Source organism: Dasypus novemcinctus, chromosome 3 (genome assembly GCF_030445035.2).
Source record: "Dasypus novemcinctus isolate mDasNov1 chromosome 3, mDasNov1.1.hap2, whole genome shotgun sequence".
Classification (NCBI taxonomy): Eukaryota; Metazoa; Chordata; class Mammalia; order Cingulata; family Dasypodidae; genus Dasypus; species Dasypus novemcinctus.
The window spans coordinates 36917899-36937966 of NC_080675.1; the positions used below are offsets into that span (position 1 = coordinate 36917899).

Below are 20068 nucleotides of genomic sequence, written 5' to 3' on the forward strand. Positions count from 1 at the left end.
CATGATCTGGTAATTGTAAGCTTCTACCCCAAATAAACACACTTTATAAATGCCAATAGATTTCTGGTACTGTAATTGGGAAGGAAAAAGAGGAGGAGGGAGGAAAATGAAACAGAGTCAGGGAGATGCAATGCCCCACCCAGAGACCAACAGCAGTAAGTGCAGAAACTGGGACCAGATAACTTGAGCTTCCTACTCTCTGTTTGGCATCTTCTGTACTGCTTCCTGATCTAAGACTAGGTCAAGTAGAAGCCACAATTTTCTCTGTCCACCCACCCCTAAAAGCCCAGAGTTCTATCAAATATAACTACCATTCTAGTTGGAAATTTTTCAAGGGACATGGTAAATGCAACTCAGAGAGCCAAACAAAATCAGAAAGCACCTACTTTCTCTTACTCAAAAGAATCCCTAGTTATATAGGAGAGTGAACATTTCAGAAAATCTTCACCAAAGAAACCAGAGCACCAGCATGCAGAATGAAGCATTAGCATCTCAAATGGACTAAGTTAACCCAAGCCAAGTCTCCAAGAATAGTGTGAAAGCCAAAGATTTGTCTCATGGCATTTTCATTTACTTAATTTAAGCAGTAGTTCTTGAGTCCCAAAGTCCCAATAATGTGGTAATGGATGTTTGTGGTTGATCAACACAGTGGTAGCATAAGGTGCTAGAAAGGACAGTGAATGGGGCAATCAGGCTATAAGGACAACATGATGACTTCTCTGGGAACTTGCTGAGTAACCTCAAACAAGTTACTCATTCTTTCCATACTTAAGTTTTTTCATCTATACAATCAGGATGTTGACTAGAAAAATCTCTAAGATGAAACCACTAAAGTCCCTTAATTCATACTCTATAGCAAAAACCTGATTCTTCTACATCTGAGAGATCTACAAATAATTTAGAAATTATTATACTAAGTTTGAAAACACCAGCTTCTCCATTACTAAGTATGCTATACTTAGACATTGTGAAAGACTTAAAATAAGTGCTTTTCAATTTTAGCTGGGCACCAGATCATCTTGAACATTTTAAACCTAAAATTCCTAGGACCCAGCCCAGACAGACAGAATGAAAATATCTGAGAGGAGGATGGGGATGTCCTATGAGGATGAGTATTTTTATAAAGCATGCATAAGTGATCTGACATTCAGCCAGGTTTAAACATCATCACTGTATTAGACAATTCAATAAACAAGGATCTTTAGAATAGAGGAATATTCAAGGAAAGCTAGCAGGTCTAGATGCCTTAATAAATATTTAAAGTTTTCTTTTAAATAGATTTGTAATGTGACAGTACATTTTTCATACATACCTCTAATTCAAAATTTGAATATGAATGATGAAAAACTAAATTAGAAAGTCTGTTAAACTCAATAAATAAATCATACCTTGAGAAAGTACAATTTCTTATAGTTAATAACATTAAAAAATAAAAAGAAAATGAAGAATATTCTGAAAAATATGGGCTTAAGAAACCCACCCATCATTACTCATATATCAGAAGGTTACCATCTTAAACGGTATCTAAAAGTCACAATGACATTATGGACATAATTATCCCACTTATTAATCAGAAGTTCATCCAAAAGCTCTCTTTCTCTAGATTTGGTTTTTAAAATGTCAGCATATGAATCAACACAATTCAGTCCAAGCCAAAAATGTCTAACAATAAACAAGAGAAAGAAAACAAAAATGAAAGCACTACTTGTATAATTCCTAAAAGTGTGAGTTTTAGTTGTAGACACCTAATGAAAGGTTTGGTTTTAAAGGTACAACCTTGACTAGATTATTATACAAGAGGACTTTCACTGGAAAATATTTTGAAACGGTGAGGGCTTCAAGATTCAAACTTTACTGATATCTTGAGGACGGCATCCTATGGGAGGTAAGTTCTTGGTTATAGCCAAAGAAAAGCCAGTAGCCCTGGGAGTAGAGAACTACATGAATACCCTATAATTCAAACACAACCATGACTTAAGTCAGTCAGGTTAACTACGTTTAAATGATTCCAGGCCCTGGCCCTACAGGAAGCAATTGGTAAGCTTCATCCATTCGAATAGATTGAACAGATCCAATGTCCCTTTTATAGCATTTTACTAATAGAGCAAATACCATGAACACATGCATACCGCCTACACAAATTTTCATGAGGAAGCAAGATATATTTCTATTACCAATGGTCATTTCCCTGAAGAACTTGATGACTTTGTTTCTAAATGATCAAACAAATCCCCATCTTATCCCCAAGGAATAAAAATCAAGTTCTTTCAAATCTGTAGCAAGTTTTTGCTTTTAACGTAATTCCAAACATTACAGTGGAAAGGTGCTTGGATTGTGTGACCTTTATATTTCCTATTAATCCTTAGTAATCCATGGATCTGTAATCTCCCAAGTAATATAAAAATGTTTTTATTGTTTTCATTGTCTTGGGAAAGCAAGAATTTACTTTACTCAACTTATTCACAGCACCAATATTTATACCTTTTATAATTGATTTCTCCTTCAAGTGACACTGTTTCTAAAAGACCTCAAGATAAAAGAAAAAAAAAAGCATTCGTCATGGACTAATTCCATGCCAAGCAGAATGTAAGAAGTCTTACTCATTTTGTTTTATTTAAATGAAACTTCACAATAACGACACAAAGTACTATCCTTCCTCCTGCTTTTTTTTTTCTTTCTTTCCTCTTCATTTTATAAATGAAGAAACTAAGGTTCAGAGACGTTGAACAACTGTCATAGAGCTAGGAAATGGTAGAACTGGAATTTTAATCCAGGTCTGACTCCAAAGCTCACGTGCCTGCCAGCAACATAGTCTCCTAGTTTGGGGTGGTTAAGAATGGTTAATAAATATCTTTCTACTATTCTGTGACCCATACTAATTGGTTAGCCCCATCAGACTTTTTTCTTTACTATAACTTAAAAAGCATCTTCCTTAGAAATGGTATATCTAAACAATGGCTTACAAAGCAAAGGATTAAGGAATTTGACACTCAAAGCAAGAATCATTTGAGAACTCTAGTTTTATAAGGTAAAAAGAAACATTCATCATATTGGTCATCCAGTAAATATCTAGTTCAACATTGCCATACAGTAAAGACAGTATTGCAGAATTTCTAGTACTTGGAAGACAACTCAAATATTTAGTGAAATGAATACATATTAACTTATTTTTCTTATTAATATTTAACAAAGTTAGGTTAAATTTTCATGAACATGCAGACATTAAGAAGGTGTGTAATAGGAAGAAGTTAATTCCCCAAATATAACATGTGATAAAATAAAACATCTATCACATTTCTTCCCCTAAAACGTATTTTTCTTCCAAATGTCCTATTTGATTTAACAGTTCCAATATCTCAATTGCCCAGGACTAAAAACCCAGGGTCAAAGTTCTCTGGCCCTTTACTCTTCCCCCAATCCCATATTCACTCAGTGTCCAAGTCATTTTAAATCCAGACTCTTAAATCCCTCTTACCAGTCCTCAATTCTGAGGGGCGTTTACCCTGCTAGAATAGTGAACTCCTTCCCTTTCTCACAGATTCAGAAATATCCCCCCTGTAGCCTACAATCAATCCTTATTCCAATCCATTTACACACTGAGACAAGACTCATAATATCAAAGAGATGTTGATCACACAACTCCTAGACCAAATTTTTTTTTCTTCAGGCTGGAATTAATCAGCCCTTCCTCCTATATTCTACATAGACATCCCATCTCTTTCTTGGCAATTAACACTTAGGTCCTTTTGCAGTTATTTGTGCAAATCTTATCTATCCTAATAACTACAAGCATCTAATATATACACATCTCTGTATCTCCTGCAACATCTAGACCAGATCTTGTACATACTATGGGCTCAAAGAACATTTGATTAATACATTTTACACAAAAGTCCTGACATTGAAGTAAAATACATCACCATCTGCATTGCTTAGAAAACATTTTCTAGCCATCAACCAGCAGTCAACCCTACACAGAACTCAGACTCACACCAGGCAGCTCACACAGAGTTTAACCAAATGCCTTACTTTGCGGTAGACTATCATATTTGGAGAACTCTCCTCTGGATCACCAATCCCCACTGCTCTTTGATCCCCGGATCCCTGAGCCATTCTGAGTATCTTCACTCACCCTGCAAGAATAAATGAATAGACTGTTAAATCATGGAGGAATTTTATAAAGAAAGCTCTGAAATGCAAAAACCTAAATACCTTCAGGCAGGTGGCATGAAAACAAAGCAGGATAAAATTTCTTATTTTCCTCATTAATTTAAGAGGCATTTAAAAAGTGATAGATGATTGTGGTCTTAATATTATCCACTGATACAGTCTTCAAATCCCAAAGCAATATGTTCTTTATTTTCAGTCCAGAATCATGCATGGGGGTGAATATATGCCAGCCTTAATAATCTCCTGAAGACAGATGAAGTCAATCATTTTAACTTTGATTTTTTTAACCAAAGCTCATTTTCTGATTAATTCAATGCATTAAAATGTAAATATTTATTAGGGGAATTCAAATGAAATGCATAAGAAGAAACAACTTCACATGCACTAGGATGGCTATTTTAAAAAATCAGAAAATAAGTGTTGGTAAGGATGTAGAAAAATAGTAACCCTTATATATTGCTGGTGGTACTATAAAATGGTACAGCCATCATGGAAATCAGTTTGGCAGTTCCTCTGAAGTTGAAAAGAGTTATCATATATCTCAGCAATCCATTTCTTGGTTATATACCCAAAAGAATTGAAAGCAGGGACTCAAACAGATATTTGTACACCAATATGTATAAGCAGCATTATTCACAATAGTCGAAAGATAGAAACAACTCAAGTACCCATAAATGGATGAATGGATAAACACAATGTGTTATATCCATAAAATGGAATATTATTCAGGCATTTTAAAAAGGAAGGAAGTTGGGAAGCAGCTGTGGCTCAATCAGAGGAGCTCCTGTCTACCATATGGAAGGCCTTCGGTTCGCGTCCCGGGACCTCCTTGTGAAGGCGGGCTCACCCGCACGCTGTGGAGCGCCACCAGGCCCGCAGACGCTGCAGAGAGCTGACTCAGCAAGGTGACCCAACAAAAAGAAGGGAGACAAGCGAGAACACACAAGAGCTCGCAGTGAATAGACAGAGAACAGACAGCAAGCAAGCCTCAAGGGGGAGGGGAAATAAAAATAGATAGATACAGACACAGAAGAAGGTACAGCGAATGGACACAGAGAACAGACAGCATGGGAAAAGCCGCAAAGGGCGGGGTTAAAAAAATAAATAAAAATTTTTCAAAAAAGAAGAAAGTTCTGATGCATAATACAATGTGAATAAACCTTAAAGACATCATGTTGCATGAAATAAGCCAGGCACAGAATAACAAATATGATGTCACTTGTATGAAATACCTAGAGGAAGCCAACTTCATAGAGGCAAATGGCAATTTGGAAGTTACCAAAGGCTGGGGAATGGGTAGAATAGGGAGTTGGAGTTTAATAAGTGAATAATTTCTGTTTGAGGTGATAAAAAAAAGGTTAAACATAGAAGTACCATATAACCTACTCATAGGTATTACCCAAAAGAACTGAAAACAGATATGCAAACAACACTGTACATAAATGTTCCCAGCAACAATATTCACAATAGCCAAAAGAACTCAAATAGCCATTAACAGATGAATCGATATGTAAAGTGTAGTATATCCATACAATGGAATATTATTCAGTGATAAGAAGACATGAAATACTGATACAGGCTACAAAGTAGATGAACCTTAAAAACATTATGCTAGGTAAAAGAGGCCAGAGACAGAAGGTCCGCCTATTGCTTAATTCCATTTTATGAAATATTCAAAATAGACAAATCCATAGAGACAGAAAGCAGATTAGTGGTTGCCAGCAGCTGGAGAGAGGGGAGAATGGGCGTGATGGCTGAAGAGATATGGGGTCTCCTTGGAGGATGATGAAAATGTTTTGGAATAGTTAGAGGTGATGGTTGTGCAACATTGTGAATGTACTAAATGCCACTAAATTGTACACCTTAAAATGGTTAATTTTATGCTATATGAATTTCATCTATTAAAAAATGAATATTTTTCATTTGGCCTTCTCTGAAAAGAGAAGAATGAGCCAATGACTAGAATATGGAATTTTTGAGTGAAGAAGCAATTTCAATTCTTGATGTGGTATTACATTTTCTGTGTGACCATGAGCACGTAAAATAACCCACTGGCTTCACTTTGCTAATTTTCTTTTTCAGAAAACAAACTTACTGAATGTCTGTTATATGGCCAGAACCACTACACTAAGGCACCTTCTTCCTCCACATTGCTCTCATCAGTAAAATATTAATTTTGTCAAGTACCGCACAGGTAAGGGTCAAATAAGCTGAGTGTGAAAGTATTATATAAAGCCATAAAAGTCTAAAGCAAATGTTATCACTAATCTAAGAGCCTGCCTGGGTTATGTGCACAACATTCATAGGCTTTTCATCAAAGAAACTTTTTATAAATACCACACTTGACAGAAAAGGCCATTTCAATTTAAAATAAAAATGCAGGAAACATTTTGTAATAAAACAAGGTGGTACCAAAGGTCATTCCACAGAAAATGAATTTGGGTGGAAGATGGGTCAGAGACAGGGATTTGCAATTTATGCTAAAATTTTAATTGACCAAAACATTCCATTTGACACCCCCACAGTTTGCCCTAGACTCCTTTTATTTGAACCTATAATTTTCAATATACCTGTTAAAAATATCTCTCAGAGACGTAAATCTTCCATATGCTGGTTGAGCCCTGAAGCCAAGCAGAGTTGTGGCTAACGTCTACACTCCAGTTTGCCCTGGACAACTAACAAAACAATGATGATGGACAAGTTCCATCCCCCCAAAAAAGGAGGATCTACAACTGCAAGCAAACCATTCCTTCCGACTGTGCCACATTATTTAAGTTCCCTCTCAGCCTGAAGTAGTCAGAGTGAACATCATCCCAAATCCCTCAAGACTGAGGAATGAACAAACACAAGGGAGGCGTGTAACCATGAACCAAAGTAGATTTATTGTGATTATAGTTAATATCTTGGGTTACGGTATCACTCGTAACATTCATATAAAGGTAGTGGTTGCTAGGGGTCCAGAGGGGAAGGGGATGGACGAATAGGAAGAACAGAAGGCATTTTTAGGACAGTGAAACTATTCTGCATAGTACTAAAATGATGGATACATGGCATTACTCATTTGTCAAAGCCTATAAAACTGTGTAGCACAAAGCATATGCCATAATATAAACTGCAGACTCTCAGTAGCAATGCTTTAATATTGGTTCATCAATTGTAACAAATGTGCCACACTCAAGTTAGATGTTAATAACAGAGGAGGAAACTATGTGTATGGGGAGGCGGTGGTTATACGGGAACTCCTTATACTTTCAGTGGAATTTTGCGGTAAACCTAAAACTTCTCTAAAAATAAAGGTTATTATTTTAAAATATATATCCCATTTGAATAATGTTGTTTGTTTTCATCATCATTTATGAATTACATAAATTTTTAAAACTAGATTACATGGCGAAATAAAGATCATCATTCTATTATCTGTCCACATTGTAATATCAACATTTCCACGAATACGGTACAACATAGAATGACTGATTACGGTACAGTGGCCTTTAAAGTTAAATGAACAATACACTGTTACGTTTGTTTAAACAATTACTTATTTGCCTACTCTTTGCCTTAGCACAGAATATGACAGAGCATGAAAAACAAACTTGAGGACATTTATGTATACTCATTTATCTATGCAATAGAACCCTTTGGGCTCTGATTGCTTTATTTTAAAATGAACACTTTGATTTTAATGAGCATATTCTCTTCTGCTTAGAAAACTGGGCTTTAATAGCAAGGTTGGAAATGACCTAGAAACAGCCCTCTCCCTTTGCCTATCCCCAGCCACCCCTCCCACCAACAGAAGCATGCCTGAGTGTTAAAACAGGCTGATGTTCTGGGGCCTGGACTTTAGACTAAGTGAATGCACATAGTCTCCCTGTAGGAAATTTAGTGAGTCTACGATGCAATTGAAACACTTCTATTTTCGGTTCCTCTAGCAGCTCAGGCAAGTCGTTTAATTATTCTATCTTCTAGAATCATTTCTAAAATAGTGATATAGGCAACTTCTTGTTCGTATGTCAACAAACATTAAAGAGAACTGGATCTGAAACCAATGTAAGTGAAGATGCTCTAATTAAATTCATTGACTATAAAGCTAGAGTCCATGAAATTAAATGACTAGATTTTCATCCACTACAACATGGTATAAAATATTTCTTTTAAATGAAGTAATATAGAAACGGAATAAGAGCATTTTAAGTTTAGTGTGTGAGAAACGCTTAGCCTTCTTCATTTTATTTATATATACTACATACATATACATACAGTAAGTAATTCGGGGACATTTGAATTAATATTTGAAGAATGTTAATGTTTTTCTGAAAACACATAACTGTATTTCAGTATGAAGATAGCATGTTAATAACAATTTCCTATAGTGACTCACGACTAACAAAAAAGGAAAACTGAAAACGTGCCAAGTACATGCATTTCACAATCTCCAAGCAGAGACGATATGGCTTAGTGTTTACAAGCTGGCCTCTGTCATCAGACAGATCCACATCCATCTGAAAACAGGCTCCACTTGCTGCTTGTTTTCTGGGGCATGTACTTCATCTCTCTGTGCCTCCATTTCTTCATCTGCCCGAGGCCATTTTCCCAGTACAGTGGAAAGTCCAGTACAGTGGAAAGTTTAACTGGCAGGCCTGGAACAACCCCTCTGTCTGCAACTAACTAGCTGTCTAAACTAGGTTAAACCACAGTTTCTCTGGACCTCAGTTGGATAGCAACTACTAAACACCAGCATCCTTAGTGTTCCTTCCAGCTCTGTTCCAGAACCTCAGCACTTTACATTTCTTCTTTTCCTTCAGTGACTCTCTACAGAATGTTCCATGTCACCTCACTTCCATCATCACTGCTTATATCCTAGCCTGTCTCCTCGATCTGTGACAGCACTCATGCTCAACTTCTCAAAGAATCACAAAGCACTGGGATAGAGCATCACCTTGCCCTACTCAGCACCCCTCCCCATGAAGCAATTCCTATAACACTACCACCACCCACCACTAGGTTCTGAGCAACTCGACATTTATTCTGAGTATTTGCTTTCACAAGGCTCCATGCTAGGTTCTGAGGATAGCTGAGTTCCTAGCCAGGGGAGCTCTGTCACATTCCCCAATGGAACAGCAAAAATCCCCCAAGTGCAAAGGCAAAGACCAGTGAAGAAGGATGGTTCAATGATGGGCCCTTGATACTGATGCCTATGCTGATGAGCCTGTGTGCCTGAAATTTCAACTAGGCCTAGAGCTGCAGGGTACCTAAGAGTTACCTTCTGAAAACCTCCATGTTGTTCAAATATGGCCACTCTTTAAGCCAAACTCAGCAGGTAAATGTATTGCCTTCCCCCCAGCATGGGGCATGACTCCCGGGGATGGGCCTCCCTGGCGCCAAGGGATTACTACCAATCACTACTTGGTGATGCAACTAGAAAAAGACCTTAAATAAAAGGGGGATAATGGTAAAGACAAATGAGTATATATGGCTAAGAGTCTTCAAAAATGAGTCAGGAGGTCATGAGAGGGGTCGTGCTTATGCAAATCTCAGCAGGATCCAAGAGACAGCCAAAGTAGACACAACTCCAGGTACTGGTGTTCCTGAGGGCTACAGAGACACACAGGTTCTATGGTCATGGCAGACGGCTCTGGAGTTCAGTGCCTTTTCAGTGGGCTCTACTTTGTAATTTGTGTTCCTGAGTGTGATAGATTTGGACTCAGATATGACCTTTGTACACATGCCTCTTCTGTCACTTTTACTGAACCTATGGTTGGCACTGGGGTTGGTATATACTCAGGAGACTTGAATCTCTGGACTGTCCATGTGCCAGCTGGGCCCTGAGCCTCAGCAGAGTTGCAACTCCTACTCTCTGGTTCGTTAGACTTACCCAGATCGGCTAACAGGGAGGTAAAGATGGTCAACCACCACACCAGGGAATCAAGAGTGCCTACAACTGCAAGTAGGAAAATTATATGCATCATCCTTGTGGGATTTAAGCCCTGTCTCAATTTGGAGGTGGAGTGGACATCACCATCCCAAGGGTCCACAGGATGGAGGAATAAAATATGGATTAGAATGGACTTACTGGTATTTTACTATAGAACTATTGTGACTCTAGCGGTGGAAGAAACAGTATCATTGATGTGGAGACAGGGGCCACAGTAGTTGCTGAGGGCTGGGAGAGGGAAGAAGAGATGTGATGTGAGGGCATTTTTTGGACTTGCAGTTGTCCCAAATGATATTGCAGAGACAGTTGCTGGACATTATACATCCTGCCATAACCCACTGAATGTACTGGGGAGAGTGTAAACTACAATATAAAGTATAATCCATGCAGTGCAGCAGTGCTCCAAAATGTATTCACCAAATGTAATGAATGGACCACAATGATGAAAGAGGTTGTTGATGTGGGAGGACCGGGGTGGGGGGTGGGGTGTATGGGAACCTCTTATAATTTTTTAATGTAATATTTTTTGTGATCTATGTATCTTTTTTTTTAAAGGTAATTAAGTAAAAAAATTTTAATACAAAAGAAAAAAAAAAAAGATAAATCAGACACAGATGTTCTTCTTAAAATGTTTGGTATCCAGTAGGGATGACACACATGTCCACAAAAGCAAACAGTGTATTGTATGGGTGTTCAATTGTGATGCCATAGGGGAGAAGAATGAATACACTGGGGAGTCAGAGGCAATGATTCCAGGCTAGATGAAAACATACACACAAGCATTGAAATCTGAAACCGCAGAAGAAGTCAGCACTGTACTGGACACCCAGGGGCAAAGAAAATGAAGATGATCTAATCTTAAGGATGAAAAAGCATAGAGAGTAAGATAACAGGGATTCACACTCCATGCTAGTGTACATGGAGGAAGTCTAACTCCACAGAGGAGGGGAAGAGACTGGGCCACTTTCTTTTTTTTTCTTAAACCAGTATTTCTCAAACTTCAATGTGTTTGCAGATCACATGGGGATCTTGTTCAAATGATGAATTGGATGAGGTAGATGGGTAGTGGGGTACAAGATTCTGCTTCAACAGCCAGCTTTCTTAAAAGGTCAATGCTCTAATTTTAGGACCACACTTGGAGTAATAAAGTCATAAACAACCCTCAAGGAGAAGAGCAAAACCAATGTTTCAGGATTTATCATTGAAGAATTATAAACCAAACTATTCAAGTAGATTTTTTAAGCAATAGTGTCATGCTGGTCTAGAATATGGGCTGCATATTGGAGATGGGTGGGGGCTGAGAGTTAAGCCCAAAACACTAAGCAAGACTATACCTGAGGCTCTCTCTCTCCCTAAAAATCTGAACTTGATCCTGAAGGTGAGAGGGGGATCCAGGAGTCCCTGAAGGAAGTGGCAAGGTCTGCCATCACTTTGAAAAGGACCCTGATGAAAGAATGGATGATGAAATGAGGGAAAGGTGCAAGTTAGGATGATATAAAGAAAAGGAAATAGCAAAAAAGGGAATGACAAAAGGACAAATTTGAGTTCCTAAGATTTAATGACTAGATGTGAGCAGTGAAGACAATTGGAGAATTTAGGATGACCTCATTTTTCTGGCTAAAACAAAAGAAGAATGATGGTTCTACTCATAAATAAACAGAATGAAAAAGGATACCAAAGTTAGGGAAAGCAGATGATATATTTCATCTAGGGTATTCTTAGGATCCATGAACCTGATAAGACTTTCAAAATTGGCAATAGTTATTATAGAATGACTAACTCTTGAAGAACCTAAAGCATATTTCCAAGTGATCGCTTTTTTCAAAATACTCATCAGTCATTGTTGAAAAAGCCAACCTTGACTTTTATTAATGATTCATGAAAATGTTAGGCATTTATCCACTTCTTGTCCTTCTGAAAGTCAGGACATTTGCCTACCTCAAATGTTTGAGCCCTTCCTCCATTCTTGATGACGATTTTCCAAAGACAAAGATTACTGGCATATAGCCTATTTGAACCAAGATCCTGGACCTCATTCATTAAGCATGTAGTTACTATTGAGCATCCCTAGTTTAGAGCTACAGTTCTTTCTTTATGTTGCTTGTTATACTTTGAACATTTGGGAATTGTTTTTGATGAAGAAGATGAGAAAAAAACATGAGTAGTTTCCTCTTCCCATTCTCTTCTCTTTGTACTGTACCATCTTTCCCCAAAATGATCCCAGCTCTTTTCTAGTCTTCTTCCTGTTCTAGGCCTTGCTAAGAGAAGGCTACACATCAGGATGATCTGGGGGAACTCGTAAATCTCAGTGCCCATTCTCCAGCTCCCAAAATAAAATTAGAACCCTGTAGGGAAAAGTGACTTGTATTTTTACAGCTCCTCTGGTGAGTCCAACATGGAGTTAAGATTTAGAACCACTGCTTTGGGATGTGTCTTTAGCACTTTAATAAGCCAGTGCTTGACCACTTCTGTCTCTTAGTGTTGCAAGGGTGTCCTGCACTCCCAGTACTTGCCAAAGAGCCTCTCTAATATTTAAACAGCTTCTGAAATCTTATTTCTTAATGGATCATGGAGGAGAAAATAGCCCTTCAATAATATTTCAACACATGTAACACTGCACATATAGCAAAACAAACTCTTTTGTTTTGTGTTGGGTCTCTTCATACACCCTAAGAATAAGTGTAATGGGCATTTTGGGGGCATTGGAATTATTCTGAATGACATTGCAGTGATGGATATAGTCCACTGTACATTTTGTCAACATTTATAAAAATATGTGGTGCAAAGTGTAAACTATAATGTGGACTATTGACCATGGTTAGTAGCAAGGCTTCAATATGTGTTCACCAAATGTAGCAAATGTACCACACTAATGAAAGATGTTGTTAATGGGGAAAAGTGGGGGAGAGGGAAGAAGAGGGGGTTATGGAAATACCCCTATATTTTTGATGTATTGTTTATGGAATCTAAAGCTTCTTTTAAAAAATAAAAAAGTAAAAATAGAGTCTAGTATGGGTATTGAATGCCCATTTTGCAAAAGAAGAAACAGAGGCATAAAAAGTTAATTTGCCTACCCAAAGTCACACTATGAGAACCAGTACTTGTACCTAGTTCCTCAGAGCCTAGATGTGACCTCTTTCCACCATGCTATAAAAGAATTAGGTGTGGATTGTAATGAATAAAAATTGATAATATTTATTAGGAGTGTACTATATGCCAGATGCTGTTCTCAGAATTAGCAAAAATTCTCTCACCTCGCACAAAAACTTTATGAGGTAGGTATAGTTATTTTCTCACCATTCTAAAGATGAGGAAACTAAAGTGCAGAGATTATAAATTCACTCATCCCAAATCACATGGTTTATAAAGTGATTACTTGATTAATGAGATGGAAAATAATTAACTATCAAGAAAGTAAGTGCTGTGAAAGGGGCTGTATATGTATAATAACTTGAACATGGGGGGAAAAACAATATTTTTTAAAAATAAAAAGAATTTCAGGAGCACTCTTATAAAAGACACTTCCCAGAAATATTTGCATTGATCCCAGCAGGCTCACCATACAGGGAACAGGGAAGCAATGATCATGATAGCTGGAGAAGGTTCCCCTGACCATCCTAAACTAGCCAACCCCACTTCTCTGTAATCATTCCTCACATTAATTTCTTTTTTTTTCCCCTAAAGATTTATTTATTTATTTATTTCCCCTTCCCTCCCCCCAATTCCCCCCGTTGTCTGCTCTCTGTGTCTATTTGCTGTGTCTTCTTCTTTGTCTGCTTCTGTTGTTGTCAGCGGCATGGGAATCTGTGTTTCTTTTTGTTGTGTCATCTTGTTGTGTCAGCTCTCTGTGTGGGTGGCGCCATTCTTAGGCAGGCTGAACTTTCTTTCGTGCTGGGTGGCTCTCCTTATGGGGCGCATTCCTTGCGTGTGGGGTTCCCCTACGCAGGGACACCCCTGCATGGCATGGCCCTCCTTGCACACATCAGCACTGCCCATGGGCCAGCTCCACATGGGTCAAGGAGGCCTGGGGTTTGAACCGTGGACCTCCCATGTGGTAGACAGACACCCTAACCACTGGGCCAAGTCTGCTTCCTACATTAATTTCTTCATAGAACCTACCTGAATCCTTACAACCTTGTTTACTTATATATTGGCAATCTCTTCTCAGGTGTGGGCCGAGACTGTCATTTGGATCCATCTCTCTATTCCTAGGACCTAGAACAGGGCCTGGCACAATCTAGGTCCTCAAATATTTTGAATGAATGACAGAACTGATAGGCTTCCACCCAGATGCAGTGTACTCCCAGAACATTCACATGGATAGCAAACCAATAAGACTATCTACAAAGTCCCATGTATGGAATCACACATGAAGATTTTCCCTGGGGTTAACCGATATTGGCAAACTCTGAGCTCAGGAACCCACCTTTTGAACAGACAAGCAATTTAGGTATGGAGGAATTTGTAGGGAGGGTGGAAAGTATAGTGGGAGAAGCCCGTGAATCACAGAGAGAATGAGCATCTATGACTCAAACTCTGATTAATTTTTTGTAAATCAGAACTGTGCCTGCAATTTACTCCAAACTTACCCCCTAAAAACTTGCTTTTACAAAAAATATCGGCCATTTTCCTTTAAAATACCAGCCTCTCTGGAGCAAGGAAAGTCCAGGCCCAGCAGATAACAGTGCTGAGCAGAGCATGTAGGAAGGGCCTTTAACGTGTCAAAAAAGAAGAGGTGTTCAAGGCACACTGGGAATCATATCCCAGCTCTGGCCACACTAAGGCTGCTGTGTGGCTTTTGACAAATGACCCCTCTACCCTTTACTTCCAGTTCTTCACCTGGAAAACAAGATCTCTTATTTTGCAGGGCTGCTTTTGAAGAGCAAATAAAATAAGTCATGTAAATCCCCTAGCACAGAATGTAGAAGCTGACCAGCAGTTTGCTTCTAAGCCAGTGTTTCCCCAAGTGAAATTTCCAGACCATTAGCATCAGAATCAATGGAGAAGACCATCACCCCACCCTCAGATACCCTGACTCAGTTCACCTGAGATGGAGTCATCATCATTGAACAAGATCTTCCTGTGATTCTGATACAGCAGTGAGGAAGACAGTACACTAATGCCACCAAATCACCATCCTACGCAGCTAATAGCCTTAACCAGCATGCCTGCCACTTGTGTCCAGCCCTGCAAACACTATTCAGGGAAATATCATGCACGAGAGGTAATCAAACACTGCCTGTAATATAGTCTGAAAATTTATGTTGCCAAATAAGAATTTCTCTTGATGTTATTGCCTCTCCTTCATATTACATCAAATTCACATTATTTGCCTCAGTCCATTAAAACCCAATGGATTTTTTTCTGACATCAGCAATGTTAGGCATATCAGGAAAAAAATTTACAACATGTGTGCTAGCTCAGTAGTACATACAAGCTTGTTTATATAGCTCTAATCTGACTGAGTGGGCAGGAACCTCAAGGGGAAAGAGGGAAGAACAACACCTTTAAAGAACAAATAACTCTTTCTGTTATAGCAGCACCTACCAACTTGACATTTCCTATCTATTCCAGATTTGGAGGCTCAATGGCAGATACAGTGTTTGTATTCAGATAATGCACCAAAGATCTGAAAGCAAGGAGATAGAGCTCAAGCCCTACGTGCATATTTCAGTGGCAAAGCCCAGCACCCAGCAGTTTATTGGAATAAAACAGCTTGATCATTTCAGTTCTTCAGTTGGAATTCAATGGTCCCCAAAAGCTGATCCATGGAACTGAACCAGACTACAGTCTCAGAACCACCTAGGAGAGATTTTAAAGATGCCTGTTCAGTTTCATGACCCGGAAATACTGATCCAGTAGGCCTAGGGTAGATCCAGTAGTCCCTGGAGTTCTGTAATTTAAAAGTTCCCCAAATGATTTAGAGGCACAACCAGGTTGGGAACGACTGACCCAGATTCCATAGAGCCTTCCCTTCACCTGATCCCTGCATCCTACCTAGCTTCTTGGCAGCCATCTGAGGCAAGGCTCCTTTAGTCTCCCTTGTATTTAGGCAGAAACTTAGTATAATGGGAAAAGCAAGGGTCCTGGGATCAAAGATCTGGTTCTCAATCCTGGTCATGCTACTTGGGTGCTGTGTGACCATGAGCAACATATTTAGCTTCTCTGAGCTTTGGTTTTCTCATCTGTAAAATGAAACAAATACTAGTCCTCTGTAGCAGTGGGTCTTAGCTTTGCCTGCTCATTAGAATCATCCAGGGAAGTCATCAAAACAACTGTGTCAGACAGATAGTATTATTCCCACTCTACAGATGAAAAATTGAGGCTTGAAAAGTTAGGCAACTTGCCCAAAGTAACACAGCTTATAAGCCAAGGAACCAAGATTCAAACCTAGGACTAACTCTAATACCCACATTCTTTCCAGCACATCAATCTTGGTCTCCAATGAAATCACCTGTATAAAGTATCTAGTGTAAAGATTGGCACACAGTATGTCCTCAGCTAATCTGCGTTTCCTTCATTCTACTTCCTAGTGTATCAATGAAGCTGACTTCCCCAAACCAAACCTGGATTAAGACATATAAATAAATATCCTCTCTAAATTGCCTCAGCTGCCTGACAGCCCAAACAAACTAGTCTACTGGAGCTGCTTACAAAGAAAAATATCTTTGCCTTCCCTAAGTTAAACAAAGCTCCTCAAAATTTAACTGGGAGGGCAAGGTGGAAAGTTCTCTACATAACAGGATGTGCTTGGTGACATGAGGCAGTGCTGTGCCTCACAGTCCTGATACTGCAATCACTGCTTGAAGTCCAAGTCCACCCAGGCATCCCCTATTTCTTGGGCTCTGCTCTGAATAGGCCCAGGCCCTCCAACTCCAGACTTAATCTTCTGGACCTCCTCTTAATCTTCTTCAGCTCCTCTGTACTCTTTCTATGTAAACAGTGTGTCCATTAAATCCTTCTATCGCCTCCATAAACTTTCACCATCGGTGACCTTAACAGAAACATCTGGCTTTCTTTGAGGACATCCCCTCCCCTGCCACCCAGGTGTCCTCAACTTATGTATGGTATCCCAAAACCAGGAAGTAAGGTTTTCCTCTAGCTCTTCATTGCTGCTTCAGTTTCACTCCCTTCTTCACAAAAATCCCTGCTCTTGTGATGCTCAGACCACCTGCCTATGCCACTTTTTACCCATCCTCACTGCTGTATTCCCCCTCCCTCTTGCTCATGTCCTTTCATTTCCTGAAGACTCTGGCTTTCACCTCAGAGGTTTTCTTCTCCATCCCTCACTTCTTCATCCATCTTGGTGACTTTAACATCAGAGTCAAAGAAGTACCCCAAAACCTGGTCTCTCAGTTCTTTAATTCCTCATCTCTACCCCTTTTCCTCCACCACTTCGAACTCACCCTCTTACATGGGCTTACTCTGAACCTTGTAATCACTGTTAGCTGTACCACCTCAAATCCCAGAAGCAGCATTCCCCACTTCATTCACCTTCCTTCCCACCAGCTCACTTATTCTGCATTCACTGCAAATATTCTTTCAATTCATTAAGACATTCTATCCACTGATCCCACAATTTTTTTACTATCAATACTCCTCCTCACTTTGCCTTCACTTTCTTCCCTCAAAAGCTTGAATTCCATGCTCCATCACTGTAATTGCTCTCGCGAATATCTTCAATCTCTCACATCCCCTTTCTGTGTCATACTGTTCTGGCAAAACACCACCACAGATGGAACCAAATATCCACCACCTCCAAGCTGACACATGAGCAGTTGAACATTCTACTGGGGGAGGTGGGCATGAGGGGAATTGACACAGCCACACTGGCTAGTGACATTATAAATTCATGACCACAAACTTTCAATGAGTAGTGAACACTGCCAGCAAAACTTAAAAGGTTTTACTACCAAATTTACTTCCTCCATTTCTGAATTAGCTATCTCGTAATCTTCTTCATGCTCAAACTTCATACAGAGGCTTCCAATTCTCAATTGATGGCCTTCCTTGAACATTCACTGAAGAAAGAGAAGCTAGCAATCTTACCTAGACTGCCACCATAGCCTCCTAACTGGTCTTTCCTCTTCCGTTCTTGTGTTCCTACAATCTGTTCTGCTTCTAACAGTCAGAGTTGGCATTACAAAATGGATGTATCACATATCTCTGCTTGATGTCCTCTAACTTGAAATAAAATTCCAGCCTCAAAAAGTCCTACATAATCTGACCCTAGCCTACACGTCCAAATTCACCTCAAAATATTTTCTGCTCATCCTCTAGTCTCTAGACACATTAGCCTCCTTTCTGGTTTTTGAATATGCCAAACTCTTTTCCACCTTGGAGTACCTGCTAACTTAACATTAGTTATCATCCTCTTTTTTCATAACTAGCTTCTTCTCATTTATCAGGTCATAGTTCGAAGGATAGCTTACCAGACAAGCCTTCACTAATGCCTCTTTCTTATGTAGTCCACTTCCCACAACTGTTATTTTCTATCACATCTGCTTATCTTGTTCATAGCACTTACAACACTTAGTAATTAGCCTTGTTTATTTATTTGTTTTCTGCCTTCTTTCTTAGAACACAAGCTTCAGGAGAGAAAAGAACATGTGCAGTCTTGTTCACTTTATCCCTGGGATCAAGCACATGGAAGGCCCCCAAGTATATGTTGAATGAACAAATGAATAATAGAATGAATGAATTTCCAGTAAATAATAATTCTGACTAAAAATATACATTAATAACAAAATAATCAAAAGGCTGAATGTTCTTCAGAAAACTTAAAATGGGTTTCTCTTCTGAGAACTTTTAAGCCAAATCCCTAAATATGCCTATAAATACTTTTACTTACCCAACAGTAGAATGTATCTTTTTGAATTTCAAAGATGCATGAGAAACTTGATCTGCTATATTTATTTAGCAATAACTTAGAGACACAATGACTCCAAAGCTCAATTGTGACCAAGTATCTATTGCATGGGAGAGGTAGGCAAAAATAAGTGAATATTCCTGCCCACATTTACTGGTTCCTCTGGCTAGATAAATGCCATTATTATTAATTATGAAATATTCAAAAATCTTGTAATTTACTGAACTGATAATTCCCTACCAAAATATGCCCAGACTGCAAAAATAACATTTAGATTCAATTTATTAGTCAATTAAATGATAGTAGGGGAAAAAAATCAAGGATAAATTGGTTAATTTTCATTCAAAAATGGTATTTTTTCTAAGCTATGTTAAATCTCTACTAAGGAATGTGAAAGAAAGAAACAGAGGACTTCAAGTTTCAACTCTAACATGAAAGAACTTGGAAGTCATCACTTTCATCCTTACAACAAGAAAAAGACTGACAACTGAAAATGAACTTTTCTTGGATCCATAAGAGAAATACAATCACAGGGCAAACCACCACTCTGAAATTTGAAGGGAAAGGTGCCTCTGGAGAGACACAGTTGAGATCTGCTCACCTGGAGCAGAAGATTCTGGCACTATAAACTAATGGGAACACTTAAATGGTAACTTTGATGAATTGAAGAGGGTGAACACGAACTACCATGGGAATGAGATATTCTTGGGGGCCACAGTCTTAGGGGGACCTTCACACTTTCATGAGCTTTACCTCCAGGAACCCTACAAGGTTGTTACAGTAAGGATCAAAGAAAGATTCTCTCATGAAAAAGGAAGAAGAAGCATTATAGCATGTGCCCCAAGTCTTCTCCATAACAAAGGTCTATTCTTCAGAGGAAAGGACTTTGCCAGAGTATTATCCCAGCTAGGATAAGGAAATTCCTCCCATGCCAGCCCCCTCCATCCTTTCTGTCTCACCTAAGGGAGTAAAATACATAGTTAACATGGGCCATGACTTAAAGGAAATAGTTTGGGAACACTGCAGCCATGGAGGAAGTAGGGGGTAGTGGGAGTGAGAAACAATTGTAAAGGTCATAGCCTGAGACATAGGCCAAC

At 38.9% G+C, this 20068-nt stretch overlaps 1 protein-coding gene across 5 annotated transcripts in view; it reads right to left on the bottom strand.

Annotated features, from left to right (window-relative positions):
* RGS6 (regulator of G protein signaling 6) overlaps nucleotides 1-20068 on the bottom strand; it is a 620371-nt gene that overhangs the window by 581654 nt on the left and 18649 nt on the right. For all 5 annotated transcript variants that reach the window (XM_058293121.2, XM_004452000.5, XM_012522723.4 and 2 more), the window contains exon 2: nucleotides 4030-4133. In XM_058293121.2, coding sequence (XP_058149104.1) covers nucleotides 4030-4113 — 84 coding nt within the window. In that variant the 5' untranslated portion in view covers nucleotides 4114-4133. The remainder of the gene's footprint in view (nucleotides 1-4029; nucleotides 4134-20068) is intronic.